General features: G+C 44.3%; 1 protein-coding gene across 1 annotated transcript; it reads right to left on the bottom strand.

Annotated features, from left to right (window-relative positions):
* Positions 1 to 3,727: 3,727 nt before the first annotated feature.
* On the bottom strand, positions 3,728 to 26,265 carry LOC115096075. The gene is made up of 4 exons (XM_029610620.1): positions 26,030 to 26,265; positions 9,583 to 9,711; positions 5,872 to 5,998; positions 3,728 to 3,928 (listed from the first exon to the last, which is right to left on the bottom strand). Exons 1-4 carry the CDS (start codon positions 26,263 to 26,265, stop codon positions 3,728 to 3,730), a joined length of 693 nt encoding a protein of 230 aa, XP_029466480.1.
* Between the last annotated feature and the right edge of the window lie 587 nt (positions 26,266 to 26,852).

Consider the following 26,852-nt stretch of genomic DNA (forward strand, 5'->3'; position numbering starts at 1 on the left):
TCACTATCCTTTTCTTCAGCAGATCCTCCATTAATTTTCCCACCACCGAGTTGAGACTAACCAGCCTGTAGTTTCCAGCCTCCTCTCTGCTCCCACTTGTGAAGTGGGACCACCACTGATCTTTTCCAATCACTCAGCACCACTCCCGTTTTCAGGAATTTATTGAACAGGTCCTACAGCGGACCCACCAGCATCTCTGAGCTCCCTCAGTATCCTGGGATGTACTTCATCCGGCCCCATGGCCTTGTCCACTTTCAGTTTTCCTAGCTCTTCCCATACATTTTCTTCTGTAAATGGAGTTTCATCTCCTCCATCCTCATCCATAGTCTTGTTAACTAGGAACAGTCCTTCTTCAGGGTCTTCTTTAGTGAACACCGAACTAAAGTATTTGTTTAATAATTTGGCCATTTCTTCATCTCTCTCCACACATTGATCTTTGTCACCTTTAATTTCACTATACCACTTCGGACCTTTCTCCTTTCTCTGATATATCTGAAAAATGTTTTGTCATCTCACTTTACCTCTTTGGCAATCCTTTCTTCCACCTGACTTTTTGCTTTCTTGATTTCTCTCTTCGTCTCCCTCAATTTCACCAGATATTCTTCTCTGTGTTCCTCTGTTTGGGATCCTTTATATTTCTTGAATGCTGTTCTTTTTGTTTTTATTTTATCAGCCACCTCCTTTGAGAATCAAATCAGTTTTTTATTTCTCTTACTTTTGTTTACTTTTCTAACATATAGATTTTTTGCCTTTGTAATTGCTCCTTTTAGTTTGGCCCACCTCTCTCATTTTCACCCAGTCTTCTAGTTCTATCTTCAGGTACATCTCCACTTCAACACAGTCCGTACTTTTGAAATTCAAAACTCGGGTCTTCGTGTGACCTCTCTGTATCCTATTTGCGATATCAAACCATACCATTTGATGATCACTGGTGCTGAGGTGGGCACCCACCTGGACATTAGAGACATTATACCCGTTAGTGAGCACTAAATCGAGTATAACTCCCTCCCTCATGGGTTCCATTACCATTTGTTTGAACAGAGCCCCTTGCAGGGCGTCCATTATCTCTCTACTTCTGGTAGATTCTGCAGAAAGGATTGACCAGTCTATGTCTGGCAGATTAAAATCTCCAACAATCAACACTTCTCCCTTCTTTCCCACCTTTTGGATGTCTTCGACCAGATCTCTGTCCAGTTCTTCCATTTGAGTCGGAAGCCTGTAAACATTCCAGTAAAAATGAATGCACCATCATCTTTTTTTAGGATGGCCATAATGCTTCTTCTCTACCCCATATTCCTTGCAGTTCAGTTGCTTGGATATTGTTTTTGATATAAAAAAAGCTACTTCTCCCCTTTTTATGTCCTCTCTGTCCTTCCTTAACAAGTTATAACCTGGTATGGCCGTATCCCAGTCATGAGAATCCGTGATCCATGTCTCTGTAATAGTAACAATGTCCAAGTCTGCCTCCACCATTAGGGCCTGCAGGACTGGGATTTTATTGCCCAACTACAAACATTTGTATTCAAAGCTTTCCAATTTTTCTCCCTTGATCTTTTGCACTTCCTAGACACCTTTTCTGCTTTTTGAGTTGATTGATTTTGTTATTTTCTTCTCCCACTTCCTGTTTTGCTTGGGGTTGACATTTCAATTTCACTGGCCATCTTCTGCCACTCCCATTCATTAGTTTAAATGTCTGATAATTTATGATCTGAATTTCTCACTTAGCATCCTCCTTCCTGCTACAGACAAATGTAGGCCATCCTTACCATATAGCCTGGTTTTTGGTTATATTGGAGGCTGGGGTACATGACCCCAGCCTCCAATATAACCAAAACCTCTTTCTGTACACCAGGTTTTGAGCCAGGAATTGAAAATATTTATATGGTATAGCTTCTCAATTCCCTTTTCATGAACAGGTAATACTTCCAAAAAGACAATAGTCTTTGCAGTGTGTCTTATCATCTTTCCTAGATTTTGGAAATCTTTTTGTACTTCATGGATACCATTTCTATTGAGGTCATTGATCCCTAGATGGATAATAACACTGATATCAAAGTTCCTACTTTTTTCTTCAATGTCTTGGACTATCTGGTTTGCATTTCTACTAACTGAGGATCCTGAGAGACATTTAACTGTTGTGTCACCATCAAAATGTGCTCCCAAATAGATTCCTCTGATGACTGAGTCTTTCAGCAGAAGCAGCTTTCTTTTATGACATTTGATTCTGTTGAAGGGCTTCTGGGTGCAGTGGGTGACTTCACTTTTAGAACTCACTTCAAAATCTATTGCTGAGGTTTCTTCATTCTCCAATGCAAAAAAAGCATTTTATAGGGATAACATTGGGGAGGGTGGGTGTCTCTTCATCACACGCTTTATTCTGCCAAAGCCCACTGTTATCCAATTATTCCTAGGCTTTTGAATTCTGGATGTCTGACATCTCTGTGGGAGTGGGTCTTGATGCACAGGATACTGTAAACTTGGGGAAGTCGGCTGCCTGTTTGTCACATGTCTTGTTCTACCAGAGCCCACTATAATCCATTTTTTACTGGGTTTCTGAAACCTTTGTGGGAGATGGGCAAGAGATACTGGATGGTTCAAGGAAGGGAAGGTTAATTGAAAGTTGGACAATTCCTCCCTTAGATGAATCAGCTCCATTTTTATTGAAAGTAAAAGGGACAACCTTTGATTCTCCAAATCATAGCCCTTGGGACATAAACACCACAATTGTTGTATTGAATGAAAGATATTTTGTTAAATGGTCACTAATTCCTTAAAATCATATAGATAAGGTAAGGTAAAATTTAGGCTCTAGCAAAGAATTTTAATAAATATTTGAAATAAAAACTAAGTGTTAGCCAGTAAAGATTAATAGGTGGAATATAAAAACCAATTTTTACAAGCAATATGACAATTTAACGTACTATTATCTGAGCTTTAAGGAAATGGAAGATGAAGTAATTGAAGCTATTTATCTAGGAGTTCAGGGAAGCTATATAAGAAAAGTAAACTCAGGGGTGGGTGGGTAAAGGGGTATAGAGGGAAGGAACTAAACGGTTGCGATTACTTGCAGGAAAAAATATATATTTTTGTTTAGATACTTTGTAGCTGCCTCTCCCAGGAAGCACTGCAAACAATGCCTAATGTCTGCTCCCAAATGCTGGTCTCTACACCAATGAAGTCTACAAATAGCCCTTCCCCCAGCCACACTGGTAAACCTTACTGAACTTTTTTGTGCCTTTAAGGGGGGGTAAAATATACCCCCCTTAAAGGCACAAAATATTACAAAAATCAGACAAAGAATCTACTTAGCCCAGATATAAATAAGCCAACTATATTTAAAAAAACAAAAACTGTTAGCCGATAAAGTCTACAAAGACAGAAGCTGAGGGACTGGTGTAGTGGCTCAGTGCTGTGTATTGCCACATGAAGGACTTGGCTTCAGCTCCTGGGTAGGGTCTTCCTTTCTTTGTGCCGGCCAGGACTGGGGATGCTGTGGAAGCACAAAGAGAGGGAGGGAGAAGAGCATCCCTGTCATCATTCAGTGGCGACACCTACTGGCTGGACCTAGGGCCCACACTTGTAGGGTCTTGCATGAGCCCTGGTGCACAGACCTGGTGCAGCCCCACTGCACCCAGAAGCACTGACTGGGCTACTTGAACTGGGGGGTGGGGGGAGATATAAAGCAAGAGGGAAAATGTCAGGTAGTTGTGAACAAAGACTCGTGGCCTCATAGCTCAACAGAGGCTGATTCTGATTTACGCTGAGCAGAAAGAAACCACCAGGCAAAGAAAAAGGAAAGACGGGAAGTGGAGCTCAGCTGTGACCTCATGAGGTACCTGAGGATCAAGGCTGGAGGTCTCTGCTGCAGGACTTCTCCGATCTCAGAATGCGTCAGGAAGAAGAGCAAGTCCTCATCAGGCAGGAAGCCCTGGCAAGAGTCAAACATAAAGTGAATCTGTGGCTGTTCAGGGTCTCCAGAATTTATACATTGACACATAAAGGCAGCACAAACGTTGTAAGATGGGAAAAAAAACAGGGCAGCAGAAGGAGCTTCTGTTGGAAGAGAAACATTTTCCTGTTTCTGCAGGTTGTTAAGAAAGTCATCCACATAAGGTAAGTAAGAATAAAGCTTTCCTGGAGTCTGTTTTTAATGCCATTTCCATTGCAGACATTAAAAATTGCATTGCAACCTACAGAAGCTGGTGAACTTCCAATGGAGAGCCCAACACCACAGCAAAAAGTCGATAAATGGATCATGCAGAACTGTTCACCTACTCACTGGTCAACTCTATTAACAACTTCATGGAAATGTAGGAAACCTTATATTAATACTAATGGGCTTGATGTGCACCTTTTAAACCTTCGTTCTCACCTATAGCCCTGGAATACATTGACGAGTAAAGCAAAAGAGAAAAAAACATTTTGGAGCAAGCCATTATTACCTGGCAATGGTAACAGTATGCACTAGGGGATTCAGGTAAGGTTGCCAACTGGTTCCAGATTCTCAGGACAGATTGATCGAGTACTTGGTTTACTTCCCTGCTTGCAGGTATTTATAGTCTTTCTTTTTTTTAGGGAATGTAATAAGGAAATCAGAATAAGTCCCAGCATGCAATGGTGTAAAACCAGGATTGGATCAACCTGCCCTGAAAATCTGGAGCCACTTGCCAACCCTAGATACAGGCCATTGCACTCTGTGCAGTGTGCACCTACACAGAGTCCTGTTATTCATCAGACTCCCTTCTTCCTTCCACCTCATCACATATGATTGATCTCCTTTCATCTAAACCTTTCCGGCAAAGCAGATATGCAGGATAAAAAGAGCCTGCTTGAGGATGACTGGTTCAAGTATTCCAGTGGTACAGACGGAGGCTTCTAGCAAAGACATCACGGTTGAGTCTTCATCTATGTACCCATGGGGTAAACAACCCTTCCCTTCTTGCACCAGTACATAGATTAGCTATTTTTGGACAGACAGCTCCATTCTTCAATATATAACTGCATCAGAATGTCTACAAACACCAGGCATACATATTCAGAACCTAACGAGCAACAGCTAGAGGACAACTTTCAAAGTCAATTTAAGCTAATAAATTGAGATTTGCCCAAGTAAATTGGCTGTTTGAAGATTTCCCTCCCTCCATCTGGCTATAAGTCTGTGCATTGTTCTACATTTCATGCACTTTTAGACACATTTAGGAAAAGCAATCACGAGGGCATGTTTTGGGCGGGATCATGCATAGATTGTATTTTCAAGTGTATGATGCAATGTTTTCCGTAGAAAGTCGAGCTGCACAAAAAGCTGATGAAAATGTCCATGAGTACTTTGCACCTATGGTAAGTATTAAAGGCAATGTGTGTGTGCAGACTTCCCCTTTGAAATTTGGTGCAAAGTCTGTGGGTAAAAAGTACCCTTGTATGTTCTCTCAAATTGCCCCCTCCAATGCATAATTATTATAGACCGAGCTTATAATACAGCTTTACTGTACCAGACATCTAGCTGTCCAACTATTTATCTTTTTAGGCATCCAATCTAATATCCAAATTAAAGTTTAATTGTTTAATAATGACTGAAAACCTGATGACTTTCTTATGTGCACAAACTCCTTGCATCATGCATCCATTGGTGAAAAACATTATACATTATGTATCCATAGGTGAAGATCCTTGCATGTCATGAACGACAGCCAAGGAAAGCAAACCCCACTACCATGCCAGAGCATTGACTCAATGTATCCCATGAGATATTACACCTCCAATCATATGCATCTGAAGTCCCATTAAATGCACAACCTGTCTTATAAAACTTAGCTCTGTATTTCCAGTGACTTCTATAACTCTAAACATACTACAACTCAAATGAAGAATTACCTCATCCAGCATGTGCTGAGCCAGCGCCCAGTAAGCACTCTTGAAAACATCTCCAGCCTTCACAGTCAGCGCCCTGGAGTGCTCCCGCCTGGCCACACCTTCTCTGGCTTTTCTTACCAGAAAGAGCCTGAAGTATGGAGAAGCACAGCCAACAAATGCATCACAACATGGCTATAGCAGCTTAAAATAAAGGCATATGCCAAGTGAAGCAGGAGGCTGAGCAGGTGAGTTCCTCAGGAAAAACAGAGACCATAAAAAAAGGGCATGTGCAGCTCTCCCGCACTAGTTCTTCTGCTGGTCAGATGCTGCCATGGCCACATTTAGACTGAAAGGTTCATGGCGCCAACTGCTTATGGCATCCATTTGGTTCAGCAACACCACAAGGCATCTCCGTGTCCCAGGATGGGGAGGGTTTTAGGATGTCCCTGATCTGCTACTCCTGGACAGATGTTCCTAGGAGCAGTCAAGAGCTCCCTTCAAGGTAAAGCGACTCACAAAACACTTGAATCTAATATGTGTTGCTCATCTGGCTAGACACTTGCCAGCTTTTAATATTGGGAAAGGAGTGGAAAACCTGTAGTTCACAGGTTCAAATCCTGGCATAATCAACTGAGCCGTGAAGAGAACGAGAATCGGATGATGGAAAAAGCCTGAGTTGGGCAATATTTAATAAAGGGCTTTTTCCATCATCCGATTCTCGTTCTCTTCACTGCTACACAGCCAACTGGATCGGCTTCCGCTTTGCTTTTTGGGTTTATAATCAACTGAGCCTACAGTCCTCCTAAGGTAGTTAAAAATGTAATGATTACAACTGGGAGAAAAATACCATGTGAGATATCTACAATGCATTCTTTGTAGTGAGAACACAGGTACCAGGAGACAAACTATATTGCCACCTTCACCTCTTATTGTGTGATGCTGGGCACCTAACTTAACCTTCCCGAGTTCAGGCTGATTGGAGACACAATAATTTGTCTGGTGCAATATCATGTACACGGACAATTATATAAAATGATAAGAAATATCAGGTGTTAATTATCTGTTATAGCACACTCCCCCCTCCCCCCCCCCAAAGGATGGTTCTGCTGAGACTGCACACAGTACCTACTGAAAAACCGAGCAAATTCCTTAATTCCCCAGGGCAAATACATTACAAAGAGCTTTTCAAGCTAGAAATGTCATCGTATATACACTGCTCTAGTTTCCTTTAATAAGATTGTTTCAGGCTTCTTTATTTTATTTGCAAGACAGTAGAGTTAAGTGACTGTTGCATAATGCTCCTTTCCTAGTTAAACTGTCTTCTCCAGACACCAAAGCTAATTAGCGTCAGCCCAGGTCATTCTTTTATCATTTCCTCGCTTTTAAATCGGGGTGGGGACGACACGACCACGACTGTGTGACATTTATGCCATCCAAAGGGGGTGGTGGCCCCCTGTCCCGACCTCAGCGCTTTCCTGTTACCCCAGTGATTCTTCCCTACTGGCTAAACAGAGACTGAATATTCCTATGGAAAAAGATAGTTAAAACATGCACAAAACACACTGTATCCCAGTTAAAAGCGATGCATTGCTGTAAATGACCTGGTTAAACATCAGCTGTATAACATTTCTTTAGGAAGGCAGGTTTTAAAATAGCATTTTTTTAGCATTAGATATTGTTTGAAAAGTTTTCCCTCCATTTCTGGATTCAGTGCAGAATGCATTTTGCTTAGCATGTTCTTGGCTGCAGGTGTTGATCCAGAGTAACGCGCTTGCTGGAAAAGGCTGAATCTCTGGCCACCTTCAGGCCGATGCAATAAGGTGCATCAAGCCTAGCGCACGGGCTTACCTGCAGCTCAGCGCATGTTTTGTGCGCACAATAATAGCCCCCAATGCAGTAAGGAGATTAGCGCATGTACAACATGCATCCTAACAATCACATACTAGATAGTAGGGATGTGCAATCGTTTAGGATGAATTAGGCAATTTCAACGAAATTGCCTAAGCTGTCCTGGTTCAGGGAACATGAAAACCAAACCAAATTTTCCAGAAATTTCGGGAAAATTTGGTTTTTAGGTTAGTGCACACTAACGGGAGTTAATGCATGCTAACTCATGTTAGTGCGTGCTAACTCAAGTTAGTGCATGCTAATGATAAAATGTTAACGCGCAGTAACCCGAAATTCGGGTCCCCCGAATTACAAAGGCCGGAACCGTGGGAAATACGAAATTTCCCGCAGCAGGCCAAAAACGAAGCCTGATTCGAAAGATTCGGGCTTTGCACATCTCTCCTAGATAGTACCCAATGCACGTAAATAAAGACATTAGCTATTACCGTCTGATGCAGGAAAGCGAGTCCAAAGGCTGGGCATCCAACGCACATTTTTTTATGCAAGAAAATTAACTCCAGCTCTGGAGGTGGAGTAAAGTTTACTAGCAGTCAAGGGCTCATGAGAAACAGAAAAAATGTGGTCCTCTGTGTTACAATAAATGTGCCCCTTGTAGGGTGGGTTTTTTTTTTTTACAGAGATTACTATAAAATTTAGTTATTTGGGGTTAGAACAAAAAAATACAAAAAGGAGCAGTGGTGCACAGCATGATGATGATTAGCTAAAGGACACCTTAAAAAACCGTGGCGATTCCTTTCCTTTTTGAAAATATCAGGCATTGCCGATTTCTATAACTTAATGTAAACGATGCACTTTTGCTACAACACACAATAAACCTTTGAGTGCCAAGATGCTAATTTCTACATTAGCGTGTCCTTTTTTCTGCCACTTCGATTTTATGCGCACAGGGGATGTGGTTGCTCATGCGTTAGGAAAACGGGCGCCCATATTGGGGTGATGCACGGCCTGAGCGTGAGAGCAATTTTCGTGGACTTGGTGCCCGCAGACTTTAGTATTCTCAAAGCTCACGTAAATTCAGTTTGAGAACGCTCAGGCAATTGGCCAAGTATGCACCAACATTCATTCAGGTAAATTTACATGACCTCTTCGGAGTGTGTAACTTATGTCTGGGCACTTACGCACAGACTTTTTAAAATCAAAATTATGTGCACAGATGCTGACTCCGCCTCCACTGCACCACCACCCCAGTCTCCCCACCCCCCCAAGCCCTGGAAAGCCAAAAGGGCTGGGAATAAAGACAAAGCAGCAAAACGTAAATATTTTAACTCGATTGCGCCACAGTTTTACTGGCCATTGCCACTGACCCTCCTACCCCCAAGGCACAGCGTCTCTCACTGAACCTGACAAAAAGCGAAGGAAAGGGTGAGGTGTTAAGCTGCCTATAAACTTCCCACGCTCGGGATTCGGTAGAATTACTTGGAAGGATTACCCCAGAGGCATGGCTGTTGTTTATAAACAGCGCAAAAACACACCCACGAGATCTGTGGTTTTGCTTTATGCTGTTTCCAATTCAAAATATAAAACAGAAAAATGTTGTCCTGTTGTTTTTTGCAACGTGTTAAAACAATTTCAGTGCATGCTGAACCATTTGCTGCTGGTTAAATCATTGTAACCCGTGCTAAGCTGTTTTAACATGTGCAAATACAACGAAATGATAAATAAGGCCCTGAAAACAAAATGAAACAATATTTTTTTCCATGCATACCCCCCCTAGATCACACAGAGCATGAGGCAGCAGACTTCTGTTATGTCCCTTAGCTTCCATGAGCCCAGACCACAGAAACACAGAACAGCACCATGCAATGTATAAATGGCTAGACTCACTTTACTAACCCCGGGACTGGGGTCTTTATGGCAGCAATAGCTTCTTCCACAGAAGTTGAAACTTTCTTCTTTGGTACCTGTTGAGCACTGTCATATCTGGATTTCACAAGGATAAATATTCCCAGCCATCTCACCCATCACAGTCAAAACAACTTCAAATATACATGCATTAATTAAATGGTAAAATAGTCTTGCATGTCGATCTGTAACAAAGACAGTGCAAAGCTTAAAAAAAAAAGACAAGATCTTTCCAACCCCAAAGCAGAGCAGTGGGTCTGTCCTTTGCTTCTTGGAAAACAAAACATCTGCAGTAGAAAATCCTGAAACTGTGGTTCTAGTACGATTCTCCAGCCCAGTCCCTCTTGTGTTCACCAGCACCATGAATTATTTACACTGACCCAACAGTGCTCACAGTTCTGTATGTGACTAATGATTAAATAATGAGTCACTGACAATGCTAACACATCCATGGCTCTGGTTATTTATAGAATTCCTGCATTTGTAGAAATGAAGAGAGAGTGGGAGATTGCAGCAAACTAGAGTATGAACATAATTAGAAAAGTGAAGTGCCTGTGCTTACTCTGCAGCTCAGTTTACCACAATGGGATTAGAGTGTTACTCTGGAAGGGAATAATGCAGTGATGGGCTCGTAAGCGGTGGCCTGCTTACATCATAGAACACACACACAATCTTTTAAAAGCAAAACTCAATTTACTAAATATGGTAAATATGGTAAAAAATCAGCAAAAACAAATAATATCACACAGCATCACAGCAATACTATATGAATCAGTAAAAAGGAAATAGCGTTATAGTAATAGCAGAAGATAAAGATTTATACAAAAAGGTAAAGAAGATACCTCCTCGTAAGTCCCTCCTATTGCGAGTCAATGTATCTGTGAAAAGATCGAGAGACACGGGCCCGGAAACCCCATGAAGTAACTGGCACCGCTCCTCCGTGATATAACACTATAACACTATTCAGGCCACCAGAGGAGAATGATGTGTCTGTCTTATGTTATTACAAGCCGTTAAGCCCGTTAAAACGGGCTACATTACATTTTGTTTTCAGTCCATTTTCTAACACAGCACCCTTCTACACTTTTTCTCCCTCTCTCCCCCTTCCCCTCGTTCACTCCTCCCCTTTCCTCCACTCAGTCTTACTAACCCTTTGTCTCCCACTGCCTTCTTCCCCTCACTCTCACCTCCCTCCCCTTCCCTCAGTCACTCCCACCTCGCTCCCCTTCCCTCAGTCACTCCCCACCCTCTCTCAATCCCATCCCCTCCCCCTCAGCCCTCCTCCACTCCCTTTTTCTCTGCTCCACAACTTCTTACCCTTCCACTTACTCACATCCCTCTCTCCACCTCTCCCTCATTCTCCCTCTCCCCCTTCCACTACTCACATCCCTGTCTCTCACCTCTCCCTCATTCTCCCTCCCTCTCCCCCTTCCACTTACATCCCTGACTCTCACCTCTCCCTCATTTCTCCCTCTCCCTCCTCTTTCCCCCATCCCCCTCCCTCCCTCCCTCCACACACACTCACCCACTCCCTCCCTCCCTCTCACTCAGTCCCTCCCTCTCCACTCAGTCCCTCCCCCTCACTCAGTCCCTCCCCCAGTCCCTCCCCCTCACTCAATCCCTCCCTCCCTCCCTCTCACTCAGTCCCTCCCTCCCTCCCACTCAGTCCGACCCTCCCTCTCTCTCTCTCCTCCCTCCCTCGCTACTGGCCGCTGCCGCCCGCCGCCGCCGCTACCGCCACCGCCCGCTGCCGCTACCGCCGCCCGCTGCCGCCGCCATGGTTTTTTTTTCCTGACGCTGCCTAAGACCGACGTGCTCGCCCGCACATGCGCAGTAGAGCTGCTCTCTATTGCGCATTTGCGGCACGTCGGTCAAGCGTCGTTTATCTAGTTAGATGGTCTCTTTATGTCTTTCTTTATCTTACTTTTGATTACTTGTTAAGTATTTTAAAAACAAACTTTGAAGCGGGGTAAAATTAAAATGTAATCAAGAGTTTATGCTAAAAAAAAAAAAGGACAGTTTCTAATCAATAAAAACCAATGGAACTGTAAATACCACAGGTAGCTGTCTTATTCTGAATATTTATTTTAATAGTTGGCCTCAATGGAACATGCTTAAGCCCCCTCTTGCCTTTTCAGACATACTAACTCAATGCAGCAACGTAGGTCCCCCGAACAAAAAAGTGGAGGATGCAACACTGTGAAGTCAAACACATTTGCCCACACTCAGACTGGAGTCTCTGTCTGCAGGTGAATGTTACCTCATGAATGACCTGAACAAAGTAATCTACTATATCTAATGAAAAATCTCTAAATAGTGTGTTAACTTTATTAAAATCCAAGTGTTCAGGTACAAGACAAAGGCCTTTGTTTAATATGGCTTTGGATATCCATGTCCATTAGTCTGGCTGTTGAGTAATTCACTGATCTGTTTGTATCTGTTAAAGAATGGTGGTTTCTTATGAGTACTGAGTATATTATTTTTATTATATTCTATGTTTATAATTGTCTTTGTGTTTTTATTTGGTTAAATTTTGTATTGGTTTTTTTCTACCTTTTTATTGCATTTTAATAAAATTTATAAGCATAACTTTCAACAGAAATAAGCAACTGACAAAGAAAACCAATTATAGGGAATATCAATGGAAATATGAAAAAAAATCAATTGCATATTTGATCCCCACAACATAATAAGGAAAAAGACCCAGTAAAGTGGGGAGACAAATAATAGAAAACAAAGGAAAAGAGAGTATAGAGCAGGGGTGGGCAATTCCAGTCCTCGAGGGCTGCAAACCAGTCGGGTTTTCAGGATATCCTTAATGAATATGCATGAGAGATACCTGCATACACACTGCCTCAGTTGTATGCAAATCTATTTCATGCATATTCATTAGGGGTATCCTGAAAACCCGATTGGTTTGCAGCCTTCAAGGACCGGACTTGCCCACCCCTGGTATAGAGGATTCCATTATTTGGAACAGATAGATGTGCAGGGTCAAGAAATGCAAACTTTTCATTAGGAAAAATAACCAGACATTTACAAGGAAAGCACCCAAATCAGAAACTTCCTGACATGCACTTCCTATGTAACTGTGCAGCCCTGCAAAAATCTGGAAATATTTTTAAATTGCATTGTCTTTGTGTTTTATACAATTATGTTTGTAACTCCTGGCTGTTATTATCTGCTTAATTTGAGCATAATTTATATAGGAGGTGTACTATAAAACAAAATAAGTAAACTGTTCCACAAACAAACTTCCTGGATACATGCGAGTCAGTCTGACTGTGTAAGAAATCGTGCCTCACGAACTATAGATTTCTGTAACAAAAAAAGCAAAAAAAAACCTCACTGCCAAACAATTCCTGCTACCCTAACACTGCGTGTGGGAGGATGAGCAGTTCGGTCTGAAAAAGTCAAGTTCATTTACCTCGCGCAGGCAGCGGAAACCGTGTTTGTGCAAAAACCTCTGGAACAGTCTCCCTGCATCTCCGCTGCGGGCACAACGTAGCCACGACACAGCTGCCTGTAGGAGAAAGGACCAGCCATGTGAGAAGGTGGCAGAGCCCTGCCTCCCCTCTCCTCCTCACATTTCTGTAGGCCACATGCTATTCCAGCACCCACCTAAAGGAGCGGGGAGGGTCGCTCTCTGGGCTCCTATGACATTTTATTTTTAACTACCTTTTTATTTATAGAAATTTACATAAACATTAACAATAAAAAGGCACCGTACTTCAAGCACAAAGATTGGTTGGATAAGAGGGCAGATCATACAATCAATAAACTTTGATTCATTCAGATATTGCATGTTCATTACATCCATAGCGGCCAAATTACAGTCAGGTATCCATAGCCATTTCTCGCCAGTTCCAGTGTGGGGCTCATATGACTTCTGACACATGCACGCACCAGTTCTATCAGGAAGGGGGTAAGGGGAGGTGGTCGGATTTTCCCCAATGCAGCTAGCCAAGCTCGGTACTGGCACTAATTGTAAAGGGTGTAATGAAGAATCAGGCAAGCCAATGTAAAGGGCATTGCAGTAATCTAAACCAGAAAATATTAACGATTGCAATACTGTACGAAAATCTTGTAGAAATAACAGGGGACATAAGCGTTTCAATTGATGAAGTTTAAAAGAAGGATTTTTTAATGCCCATAGAAATGTGTTTTGTCATAGATAAATCAGAGTTGATGTTCACGCCTAAACTAGTGACATCACTTTGAATCGGAATGGAAGTACCCTTGAAAAGTAGATGAGAAGGAGGGCCAATTGTGGAACAAGATATGGATGTTAAATAGAGTAATTCAGTTTTAGCCGGATTCAATTTTAGTCTATTATGAGAAAGCCAAGTGCTAATAATTGTAGATAAATATAGTGCTATAGTTGACAAAGTGTCAGACCATGAATTATTAGGGGTGTGCATTCGTTTTGAACTTAAATGTAAAACGCTACTTTTTTTTTTTTTTAACTTAAAAAAGTGATGAGGCGAAAACGATCGGATTTCCAACTTATTCAACATAGCTATGTTGAATACGTTGGAAATCGCGATTGTTGATCCAAAATAAAAATTTAAACCCCTCACCTTCCTTAATCCCCCCCCCAAAGACTTACCAAAAAAAGACTTACCCCAAAGACTTACCCCAAAGACCAAAAAAAGACTTACCCCAAAGACTTACCAAAAAAAAAAAAATAAATGGACTCTTAGACTTCAGATTAAAGCACCGTTCTTAAGTTTGTAACTTGTACTCTACGGTAAAATTACTTTACTGGCCTTTTCTTCTTTCCAGCTTGTTGCAAGCTTCCAAGTTCCCGCCCCCTGTTGATTGTAACTTTGACTTATTCCTGCTTTGGTTATCTTTCGTTTACGTGAATTTGTTACTCTAGTTTTTTCCCTCTGTTAAACTGTAAACCGATCCGATATGGTAATCTACTATGAAGGTCGGTATATAAAATTGTTAAATAAATAAATAAATAATACCACAACTCTCTGGTGGTCCAGCGGGGAGTCAGGACGCCATTTCTGAACTCCTTTGCGAGGAGCACGTGACATCGGCGCCACGTCGGAGTGACGCGGCGTCACGTGATTCCCCGCGGGTTCACTCCGGGACCCTCGTTCGACCCAAAAGGAACTTTTGGCCAGCTTGGGGGATTCCCCGTGGGTTCGCTCCGGGACCCTCGTTCGACCCAAAAGGAACTTTTGGCCAGCTTGGGGGTGTCAGGAGGCCCCCCCCAAGCTGGCCAAAAGTTCCTTTTGGGTCGAACGAGGGTCCCGAGCGAACCCACGGGGAATCACGTGACGCCGCGTCACTCCGACGTGACGCTGACGTCACGTGCTCCTTGCAAAGGAGGTCAGAAATGGCGTCCTGACCCCGCTGGACCACCAGGGAGTTTTGGTAAGTCTTGGGGGGGGGGGGGGATTAAGGAGGGTGAGGGGTTTAAATTTTTATTTGCACATATGGACATAGACTCAACTTATGGAATTCTCCATATGTCCATATTGACCGCAAATGGGACCCCCTTTCGACTTATGGACTTATGAACATAAACTTTTGCTCTGCACATCCCTATGAATTATTATAAGGGACGAGGAATTGAATATCATCCGCATAAATGCAGAACTGTATATTTAGAGCAGCAAGAATGTGACACAAAGGTAAAAGATAAATATTAAAAAGAATCGGGGATAATGAGCACCCTTGAGGAACACCTGTAGAAGCGTGTTAGGAAAATGGGTGTTCAACACTGAGTGCCCATTTTCTGTGCACGTTTATTGCACTGGCCCCAAACTCACAGCACCCACTCCAGAGAGTCACTTTCTTAACTAAGCAAAAAAAATAGCTAAATGCCACTTCACCCCAGCCTGACCTGTATTTAGCTCTTCTCTGAGCTTGCTTCAGGAGCCATAAACTAGCAAAAACAGGTTCAGTAAGAAAGATTTAAAACAACTTTTTTTTCCTCAGAGGCATAAACAGCCATAGGACAGGGAAAACTGATCCCCTGCATGCTAACTTCTTATAAACATAATGACAAGGCACCTGAAGTAGCAATGACCAAGAAACTGCAGGTCTTGTGTTCAAGTTTTCAGCTTCATTGTGAACAAAAACAAATTATTTTTTTTTAAGCTGGTGAATTGGTGCAGGTCCCCAAGCCCCCAAATAGTGCCAGCTCCCAGCTAGGACTCAATGCTTTCTTCAGTCTCACACAGACTTCAGAAACAGGAGCAAAAACATGCTCTTTATATTCCAAATGTACTTTTTTTTAAAACTATTTATCTAAAAAAGAAATGCTGCTTAAAAATGCCATTCTTGCAACAGGAGAAAAGCATACTTCCAGTGTAGAGGCACATGCATGCATTTTGTAGCCCATCAGCTTGCCTTCTGCGGACTCACCACACAACTGCACAGTGTGATGCTTGGACCCCTTCTCCTTGCCGATGATCTGCAGCTCTCCCTTCAGGCTGCGACTCAGAGTGATGGTATCGGGATGAACACTTCCACCGACTACAGACTGGGAAACATGAGAGAGAGAAACTCTATAGTCAGAAGTCTCCAATTTAGGATGCGTCTGCTTCTGTGCCAGCACTGAACTTGTACAAAAACCATGTACACATTGATCAGTTCCAAAACTTTCCTATAAATAATGTTTAATACACGGCAGTAAGTGGAAGGGTCTCCTCGCCAAGTTCCCTTTTAGCAAGGCTGGGTGCTCACACTGCCACCCTGTGGCTACAGCCAACAATTCACATTTGAAATGTCTGATAAAAATGAATTTAATTCTTGGCTTCCCAAACCTGGTGAACCCACAGCCAGTCGGGTTTTCAGACATGCATGAAATCAACATTACATACATTAGAGCATGACCCAGTACCTGAAAATCCATCTTGTTCCTATGGGAAGCCCTGGTTTAAGATACAAAACAATCTACTGCTAACTACTTATCCTCTCTATAGTGTTACTCGATGTACACAGCACTGTACACAGTAGAGACAGTCCCTACTCTGTGGAGCTTACAATCTAGTCAACATCATTACTATCTCTGCAGGGTGAAACCAGAACTCCTTCAGATGGTCTGGCAGGGTTGTTTCTTGAAATCCTGTGGCATTACAACAAGAGCAGTCAGAAAACGTCTAAACAGGGGGGAAGAGAGCATGGTTCCTCCTTGGAAATCCACTGCAAAACCCAAGTGAGCTGAGATTCGTATTTTGCTGTTTCGGTCAAATTTCCATCCCAATGCTGCTATCAATTCAAACACTCTAATTAAACACAATGACACCACACTCTAAAGTTTGTTCTAATGGTGGGAAAAAATAGTAAAGAGCCCTGGACTATTGTACAGAATCTCATTTATTGGTAAAGCCAAAGGCAAGAGTCCAGAAAATTCAAAATCCTACTTTGCGCAAATCCTAGTAAGGGGAAATGTTTTCAGTGTTGGCACACCGTTAAGAAGTCCAGAAGTTGAAGAAAACTGCCTAAATTTAGAAGACAAACAATTTTAGATTCTTATTTACTTATTTTGGACCATTTATAGCCCACGACTCCAGTAACAGCCCCCAGCCGGGAAGAAGCTTGGAAATATGAAAGCAGAGCTTCCAAACCACCAATTTCGAAACCAGCCGCACCAAAATGCTCACCGGGAAAGGGGGGAGGGGGGGAGAGGCATCTGATGACACACCCAAGGTCCTCAACCAGTCCCGTGACCGTCACCCTTGTTCTCTTTACGATCCAGACTATCCCCACTTTCCTAAGCACATCAGACCACGTTTCCTCCTGGCAGAAGGCCCTTTTCCTTTTGACTCTGGCAGCCTATCTCCTCGATTGCTACCATTCTGCTTATGCATCCTGCAAAGGTCAGTGCTCCTGAAATCAAATATTTGGGTGGGGGCACGGAATACAGTTTTGGAAGAAACCAAACCGGTAAAATGCAGATGTGTTTCAAATGTTGCAAGGAATAAGTGAACTGTGCAAATCATCAGTCATTCAGAAGTGCCCAGCATGCTGTGCTTCGGAGATCCTTTTCTTGTACAGAATCTCGCCAAGGCTGGCCAAATGCTGGTCATGCTGAATTTATTTGTGTGACTTAGTGGTGGAACAGTGTTATGGATGCAGTGTAGGATTACTTCCCCTTTACTTGAGAGCCACTGATACTTTTAGGGAGAGATTCACAGAGCAACGGGCAGGAAATAGCTTCTGGGTACCTTAGTCCCAGATTATGGAGGAAATGGATCCCCAACAATTTATCATGCTGCTCTAGCAGCAATTTCCAGCCCTCCTGGAAGCTCACCTAACCGGTCTGGTTTTCAGGAAATCCATAACATATATGCATAAGATAGAACTGCATACACTGGAGACCCAGTGCGTGTTCATTGTGGCAATCCTGAGAAACCGACCGTCTAGGTATGCCTCCAGGAACGGGTTGGGAAACATTGCACTACAGTACTGTACTATGTACCTGCTGCACTGATTCATTCCACCACTGCTGCCACAGCAAGACAGAACTGGTGCTTTAACCAGATACACTGCCTTATTCCTGGGGCTCCCAGCACTTACACTGGAGCACAGCTTGCAGGTGACCTGGAGCATCCCACACTTCTGGGGGATTTCCTATAGCTAGTTCAGTTTGCTCTCCAAATGGATAGAAATTTGGTTTTGAAAACTTATTTCCAACAGAAAGAAAAACAATTTTTGTGTCACAATGTCAAATTTTTTTTCTGATGTGTCTAGAGCAACTCTGGCTCACAGGAAGATGTTTTTAAATAGGAGACAACTTCATTGAAGTTTCCAACTAAACAGAAGATAAGTCCATAAACAAATATCACAGAGTTTTTTTTTTAACCAGGCCAGTTGAGTACCTTCTTACTCTCTAAGAAGGTCCAATCTGAGTTCTCAGACCCTAGAGAGGGTGAAACTTCCTGTGTATTTTTTGTCTTTGTATTTTCTTCCCTTTTCTTCACAAGAGTAATGTTCTTGAATTATGCGCACTGTTACCACGTTATGGAATGGATTTTCCCTCACCCTCTGCCTCAGATCCTTTAACTTTTGGAAGGACTGTACTTAATTATATTTTTTCTTTCTGAAGTATGCTGTTTGGTGTCTCAGTATTGGGTATTCCTTCCTTTCGGGCCGGCGGAGGAGGAGCGCACTGTTATCCCGTGTTTGGCCGCGCATTTTCGACGCACTATTTTTACCCCTTATACATTAAGGGGTAATGGCGCGTCGAAAACGCGCATCCAACTCCTCCGAAACTAATAGCGCCTGCAACATGCAAATGCATGTTGATGGCCCTATTAGTTATTCCCGCGCGATCCAGAAAGTAAAATGTGCAGCGAAGCCGCACATTTTACTTTCAAAAATTAACGCCTGCCCAAAGGTAGGCGTTAATTTCTGCCGGCGCCGGGGAAGTGCACAGAAAAGCAGAAAAAACTGCTTTTCTGTACACCCTCCAACTTAAAATCATAGCGATATCAAGTCGGAGGCCCCCAAAAATAAAAAAAATAAAAAAAATTTAAAATCAGGTTGGAAGACAGATGCTCAATTATGCCGGCGTCCGTTTTCCAAACCCGTGGCTGTCAGCAGGTTTGAGAACCGATGCTGGCAAAATTGAGCGTCGGCTGTCAAACCCGCTGACAGCCGCCGCTCCTGTCAAAAAAGAGGCGCTAGGGACGCGCTGGTGTCCCTAGCGCCTCTTTTTACCGTGGGCCCTCATTAGCATATTCTTCCCCCCTGACTCGCGCGCACAGGAGAATAGCCTGTGATCTGGAAAGAAATACGACGAATGAGATAATCAAATTTGCAGATGATACAAAATTGTTCAGAGTAGTTAAATCACAAGCAGATTATGATAAATTGCAGGAAGACCTTGTGAGACTGGAAAATTGGGCATCCAAATGGCAGATGAAATTTAATGTGGATAAGTGCAAGGTGATGCATATAGGGAAAAATAACCCATGCTATAATTACACAATGTTGGGTTCCATATTAGGTGCTATAACCCAAGAAAGAGATCTAGGTGTCATAGTGGATAACACATTGAAATCGTCGGTTCAGTGTGCTGCGGCAGTCAAAAAGCAAACAGAATGTTGGGAATTATTAGAAAGGGAATGGTGAATAAAACGGAAAATGTCATAATGCCTCTGTATCGCTCCATGGTGAGACCGCACCTTGAATACTGTGTACAATTCTGGTCGCCGCATCTCAAAAAAGATATAATTGCGATGGAGAAGGTACAGAGAAGGGCAACCAAAAATGATAAAGGGAATGGAACAGCTCCCCTATGAGGAAAGACTGAAGAGGTTAGGGCTGTTCAGCTTGGAGAAGAGACGACTGAGGTGGGATATGATAGAGGTGTTTAAAATCATGAGAGGTCTAGAACGGGTAGATGTGAATCGGTTATTTACTCTTTGGATAGTAGAAAGACTAGGGGACACTCCATGAAGTTAGCATGGGGCACATTTAAAACTAATCGGAGAAAGTTCTTTTTTACTCAACGCACAATTAAACTCTGGAATTTGTTGCCAGAGGATGTGGTTAGTGCAGTTAGTATAGCTGTGTTTAAAAAAGGATTGGATAAGTTCTTGGAGGAGAAGTCCATTACCTGCTATTAAGTTCACTTAGAGAATAGCCACTGCAATTAGCAATGGTAACATGGAATAGACTTAGTTTTTGGGTACTTGCCAGGTTCTTATGGTGTGGATTGGCCACTGTTGGAAACAGGATGCTGGGCTTGATGGACCCTTGGTCTGACCCAATATGGCATTTTCTTATGTTCTTATTATTGTGAATTTTGCACAAAAAAGACTCTAAAGAAGGAATAAATAATAGTGGAGACATAGGGCATCCCTGCCTTGTCCCCCTACCCAAACTGAATTCCTCCGAATTACACCCATTAACGGATACATAAGTGCCCAGGTCATGATACAAGGTGCGTATCACCTGAAGGAAATATCCCGATATCCCAAAGAATTTCAGGGCCTTTAACATAAAACTCTATTCCAACCTGTCAAATGCCTTTTCAGCATCCAAACTCAGAAATATGGATGGAAGATGTTTATACTTGCTGCTGATTAAAGATGCAATAATTTTGCATATATTCATAGTAATGTAATGGCCAGTAACAAAACCTACCTACTCTGACCCTATAAGCACTGGAAGAAATTTCACTAGCCTGTTAACCATGATCTTTGCTAAAAGCTTTATGTCAAAATGAATAAGAGAGATGTGACGATAAGAAGCCGGAGAAGTCAAATCACGCCCCACTTTCAGCAATACAGTTATCATGGCACTATTTGCTGTTAGAGGAAACCTCTGCACATCAATTAAATGTAAGAGCATATTTCCCAGAGGTGCAACCAGTTTTGTCATTAACAGTTTGTAAAATTCGGTGGGGAGACCATCAGGTCCTGGCACTTTTAGAAGCTTGGCCTCCTTAATTTCCTGCGCAATCTCCTGCAACTGAATAGGTTGGTTTAGCTGCCACAGCTGCTCTTCAGTTAAGTGGGGCAGTCCTGCAGAGCGAAGATAATCTGTAACATGTGGTTTGGAACCCAGAGACGCAGTGTAGAGTTCCTGATAAAATTCCAATTTGTTTTAAATGTGCCACTTACAAACCATGCAGTGACCCTAGTCTTTTAATTTTCTGAAAGAGTAAATAACTGATTCACATTTACCCATTTTATTCCACTCACGTATGAAGTGCAGAGTCCTAGCAGCTGTAAAAGTCCTGAAGAAATGCAGGCTACAGACTCAGGAGTAACATTAGAAAATATTTTTTCATATAATGTGCTGCAGATCCATGGTACAGCCTCCCAGTGAAACAAGTGAAGGCAAAAAAACCCCCCAAAAAACAGTAACAGAATTCAAGAAAGCCCAGGATAAGCCCAGAGGATCCTTAGTTGTGGCAAGGTGAGAGGAAAGCCAGAGATCACGTGGAATGAAGAGCAGACTGGATGGGCCTTACGGTCCCATCCATCTGCTGTCATATCCTCTGTTTCTATGTACTGGACCAATGTACAAATAATCCAGCAATGTAATGGCACACAAACTTCCAAGACCACATAGGTTACTTCTTCAGACATCAGACATGGCATAGATTACATGGGAAGAAAAATAAATGCTGTATACAATGGCCCAAGTCTGTGGCACTTTACTCTAGACCAGTGGTTTCCAAATTTGTCCTGGGAGATCCCCAGCCAGTCAGGTTTTCAGGATATCTGCAATGAATATGCATGAGAGAGAATGGCATGCATTGCCTCCACTGCAAGCAGATTTATCTCATGAATATTCAATGGCAATATCCTGAAAACCTGACTGGCTGGGGAACCTCAAGGACTGGTTTGGGAACCATTTCTCTAGACCAAAACTTGCCCAGGGAAGGGCAGAAAGCTAAGATGTTTCTATAGTGCTCACATAGTCTTCATCCTATCACTTGGAGTTTTTTGTACTGATTCTCAGTCCCTGTCCTTGAGGACCGCCCGCTTGTCGGGTTTCCAGGATATCCAGAATGAAAATGCACAAGACAGAGCTCCAGGTCTCTCTCATGCATATTCATTGTGGATCTTCCGGCTGGGTGATCCTCGTGGACAGGGTTGAGCATCTAATGTGGTCATCAGCAGAAAAGGAGGAAAACAGTAGCACACATGGAGTGTCTTTTTAACGGCCCTGCTTACTTTCTCAGGAATAGTGATCTACTGTATAATGCATGGTATAATTTCGTACCAGGTCACTTCAGCAAGCTGCTGTACAGCCTCCCTCAGCACGCCATTCTGTTCCAGATGATGTTCCAGGGCTAAGGTGGTGATGCAGAACCCTCGGGGAACAGTAAACGGGTGAAACACAGAGATTGCCTATCAGATCCAGTTACAGAGGTAATCACTCAGACATCTCAGCAGCCAGGTAGCCACTTCCACTGCACAGACAGGACAGCATGGCAGGCGCAAGCAAACGATTCGCCTCTGACCGCATGCACACAGTGAGCCACGTGTTTCAGCTTTGGAAGTCGTGGAAATGAATGTTAGATGAAGCAGGGATAGTTTTGGAGTACCTGGGCACCAAGCTCCTTCTGTGGGGCAGTGAGCCGTGCCAGCTGAGCTCCCTTCCCTCCCACCGCCAGGCTGCCGCGAGAAGCCTCCTCCGAGAACGGCAGTGCAAACTCGGAGGAGGCAGGAACAGGGCTGCTCCAAGAGCCTGCTAACAGGCTGGGGCTCAGCCAGCTGACGTCCGCCTTCATTTCTAAAGGGCAAAAGAGAAAAAGAATGCCATCTAACTCTTCAGTGTTTAGAATAAAATGGGCAGACTGTGTCAGCCTTGGTTGTTTTCAGGGCTTCATTTGTAGACAGAAAGGATCTGTGGAAGGAGAGTGGAAGCTTTGAGGCGGGGGGGGGTGGGGGGAGGATGGAGGAGGGGTGACAGGGCAAGATATGAACTGGGGGGGGGGGGGGGAGCCAGGACCATGGCCGTGTGTGCTTTCTCTCTCATAAACGCAAACTCTCACACTCTCACACTCTCACACTCTTCACTCTCTCCCTCCTCCTTATCCCAGTGAACCTCCTTCCCCACTCCACACCAGTGCTCTGTCCACAGCTATTCTTCACCTCCAGTACTCAGTAAGCACTGGTGGATTAAGAACAAGAGGGCGCTGAACGCTGTTGGGGGCTGCAGATGGAGAGTCACTGAGGTAAGGAGGAAGAGGAGGAGGAGGAGCACAGAGATTATGGGGCTTTTTCTCTCTCTACGCCCTCTTCTCTGCCCTGGTGATCCTGGTTCTTCATCCATAGCCCCGCGTCCATGATTTCTCCAGTGGTCATCATCTTCCCCCAATGGCCCTAGATCTCCCAAGTCTCATCCCCAATGGTTCTCGAGCCTTCATCCCTGAGGGTCATTAATTCCCCCTTTTCCTGAAAATGAACCATTCCAGCAACTCTGCTCCTCTCCCTCCTTGGCCCTTAAGGCAAAGGCCTCCTCTTTGAACTGGACACTGCTGGCTATCCTCTGCCCTGGGGGTGGGTGCAGGCTGGCATGCACCACCCGCTCTCCTCAGGGTGAAGGATCTGGAATTTAAAAGTGCATCCTGCTCTTTGCCTCCTTGGGGGAAAAGTAAGGCAGCAGCATCATGTTCTCTCCTCACTCACTCTCTCCAGCCCTCCACCCCACACCTCCTATCCCTTCCCCTCCCCTCCTTCTCTCTTTCCTGTCCCCTCTAATCACCATCACTCATGGACTGCTCCCCCTCCCCCGTTCGTATCTCACTCATACCTCACAGTCACTCTGATCCCCTCACTCACTGCCCACAACTTTGTTCCCCTCCCTCATTCTCTCTCCTCCACACAACCCATAGCCCTACAAATCCCCTAACTTACTTGCCCTCCTCTTCCTCAAATCCCCTCACTTACTCACTTTTGTCCCCCCCACCACCACCACCACCACCACCACCACATCTCCTCACTCTCTCTCTTGCTCCTTCCCCTGATGTGACCACCAGCAGCAGAGGCAGCAGGGCCCGGGAAGCAGCAAGCTGGAGAAAACAGTGGGGCGGAAAGGCATTCCCCTTCTGTCTCTGACCTTGGCCTTTATCCCTCGGGGCCTCCACAGAAATCAAAGCCCTGTGGCTGTCCCATCCCAGGGTAAGCAGTTACAATGTGTAAAGGGAGTACCCTTTACAAAAAATGGTAAAATAAAGTCTTGCCTGATTCTGAAAGTCAGTACGAAGTGATTGCAGCTGTTATGAGAGAGCCAGGGGCAGTGACAGCAACAGGACAGGGGCTGAAGACAACACTCTGCTGTGCTGCAAAGGACTGCAAGGGGTTGAAGGCTGAAGCTATAGAGCTGCTGAGATAATGAGAGCCTGATTGCTGTGATTGAAACAAACAAATAAACAACAGAGAGAGTATAAGCAACTGGGAAGATGAAAAAACAGCCTGAATTACAACTCTACCCAGATCTACACAGAACACTGAAAAGAGTTGTCACTAGTTTACTCTGAGGGCAGTTATCGTGGCTGTTCATCCCGGAGGAATTCTGGCCTCTCTCGACTTGATGGAGGCCTCCCTGCACATTCTGATCTGTGCCGAACATCAGCGGTATCTTTGGTTCCACATCTTGGGGCAACATTTCCAGTTCCGGGCTCTCCCCTTCAGTCTGGCCACGGCACCACGCACATTTGCCAAGGTGATGGTGGTGGAGGCGGCCGCCCTCCGGCGGGATGGAGTCCTAGTCCACCCTTATCTAGACGATTGGCTAGTGCAAGCCAAGTCAGAGACCTCATGCAAGCTGGCAGTGGACTGTGTCCTTGCTCTCCTCTCCTCCCTGGGGTGGATAGTCAATTTTTCCAAGAGCAATCTCCGACCTTCCCAGGTCCTAGAATTCCTAGGGGCTTGGTTCAATACTTGGGTCGGCAAGGTATTCCTGCCGGACTCTCGAGTGATCAAGCTGATGGATCAAGTCCGAAACTTCCTTTCCATGCCTCTCCCCTCGGCGTGGGAGGTTCTGGGGACCATGGTTCTGGGGACCATGGCTTCTACCAGGTTCTGGGGACCATGGCTTCTACGATTGACTTGGTCCCCTGGGCTTTTTTTTTCTCAAAGGGGCGTGGGATAAACACTGTGGATCCATAAAGTCTAGAGGACGTGAAAGAAGAGTGGGTGGCTCGTGGGAATGACGGCTACTTCCTGGAGATAATACCCTTATTCAATAAACATACACACGGTTAATGTGACTCCAACATTGCTCTAAGCTTCAACGGCAAGAGGAAATGTGGAAAAAAGGATTTGCATTCACAAAAAAGTGGGGAGTAGCTTGCTTGTTACGGTGGTTACTACCCCAAACCAAATAAGCCTGATACTTCACTTTCAATGCATATCCAGCATAGCTCTCTGCTTCAACGGCAGGGGAGAAAGACTGATACTTCACGCATATCCAGCATAGCTCTCTGCTTCAATGGCAAGGGAGAAAGACCGATGCTTCACGCATATCCAGCATAGCTCTCTGCTTCAACGGCAGGGGGAATGAAGAAAAGTGGATCTATATACAGACAACAACCAACAAGGACTGAATTACATAGTCTGGGTAAACAAATAAGCATGGGTGTAGCTTGCTTATTGCAGCGGTTACTACTCCTAACTAAGCTAGATATTTCACTTAGATGCAGTTCCAACATTGCTCTCTACATTAATGGTGGGGGTGGAAGGGAAATAGAACCAAAAGGTTACTAAGAGCCAAGAGAAACAGATAAGTATGAGAAAAAAAAAGTGTGAAGCTTGCTAGGCAGACTGGATGTGCCGTTTGGTCTTCTTCTGCTGTCATTTCTATGTTTCTATGTTTTGCTTGGACCCGGAAAAAGTCGTAAAGGGCATCCGCCCCATACGCTATAGCTCCCTCCAACCTTTCAGCCTGCTCTTCCTCTGCAGATGGGAGGTCCTGGGTGCTGAGCAATTGAACCCACCTGAGGCTTGCCTGCTGCATGAGGCTGCTGCAGATCAACGCCCGGACACCCAAGGCCAAGACTTCGAAGAGGCGCTTGAGATGGAATTCTAGCTTGCAGTCTTGGACATCCCTTAGGGCCATGGCACCCACCACCGGGATGGTGGTGTGCTTAGTAACTGCAGTCACAGAGGAATCCATCTTGGGCATTTTCAGCATGTCTAAGCACTCCTCCGGGAGAGGATAAAGCTTCTCCATAGCTCTACTGACGTGGTGCCCTGATTCGGGAGCCTCCCACTCCCTAAGGAGCATTAGCCGATGCATCAGATGTAAGGGGAAGGTGCACGGAATAGCCCTGAGTCTCGCCAGGACCAGGTCCACGCAAGCCGGCATTGCGGCCGAAAACTCGCCCACTGCGAGGCACTCTATCCTCAGCTCCTGAGAGATAAAAGGGATAAGAGGCTCCAGTTCCTCCCTTCTGAATAAACGTAGAACCCTGGGGTCATCCCCTCTTGAGGGGGGGAGTTTCAACAAGATCCTCATCTGGATCCTGGTCCGGGGCATCCAAGGGGGTGGGGGGTCTGGGGGAGGAGGGACCCCTGGGACCACCCGCACTCGGACAGACCCCTGCGCATCAGGAACCGCTGGAGCAGACAAATCAGCAATCCGAGGAATTGGAGAGGAGGAGCAGGAGGGGGGGTCCGCCTCTTCTTGCAGGCTGGCTAAATAAGATTTGTGCATTAAAAGCACAAATTCTGAAGACAAACTAGGCCTGGAACCTCCGGAGGGGGGAGGGGGGGAACGGAGGGGGGAGGGTCAGGACCTGCATCAGGGGACTGCATGGG

Source organism: Rhinatrema bivittatum, chromosome 7 (assembly GCF_901001135.1).
Source record: "Rhinatrema bivittatum chromosome 7, aRhiBiv1.1, whole genome shotgun sequence".
In the NCBI taxonomy this organism is placed as follows: domain Eukaryota; kingdom Metazoa; phylum Chordata; class Amphibia; order Gymnophiona; family Rhinatrematidae; genus Rhinatrema; species Rhinatrema bivittatum.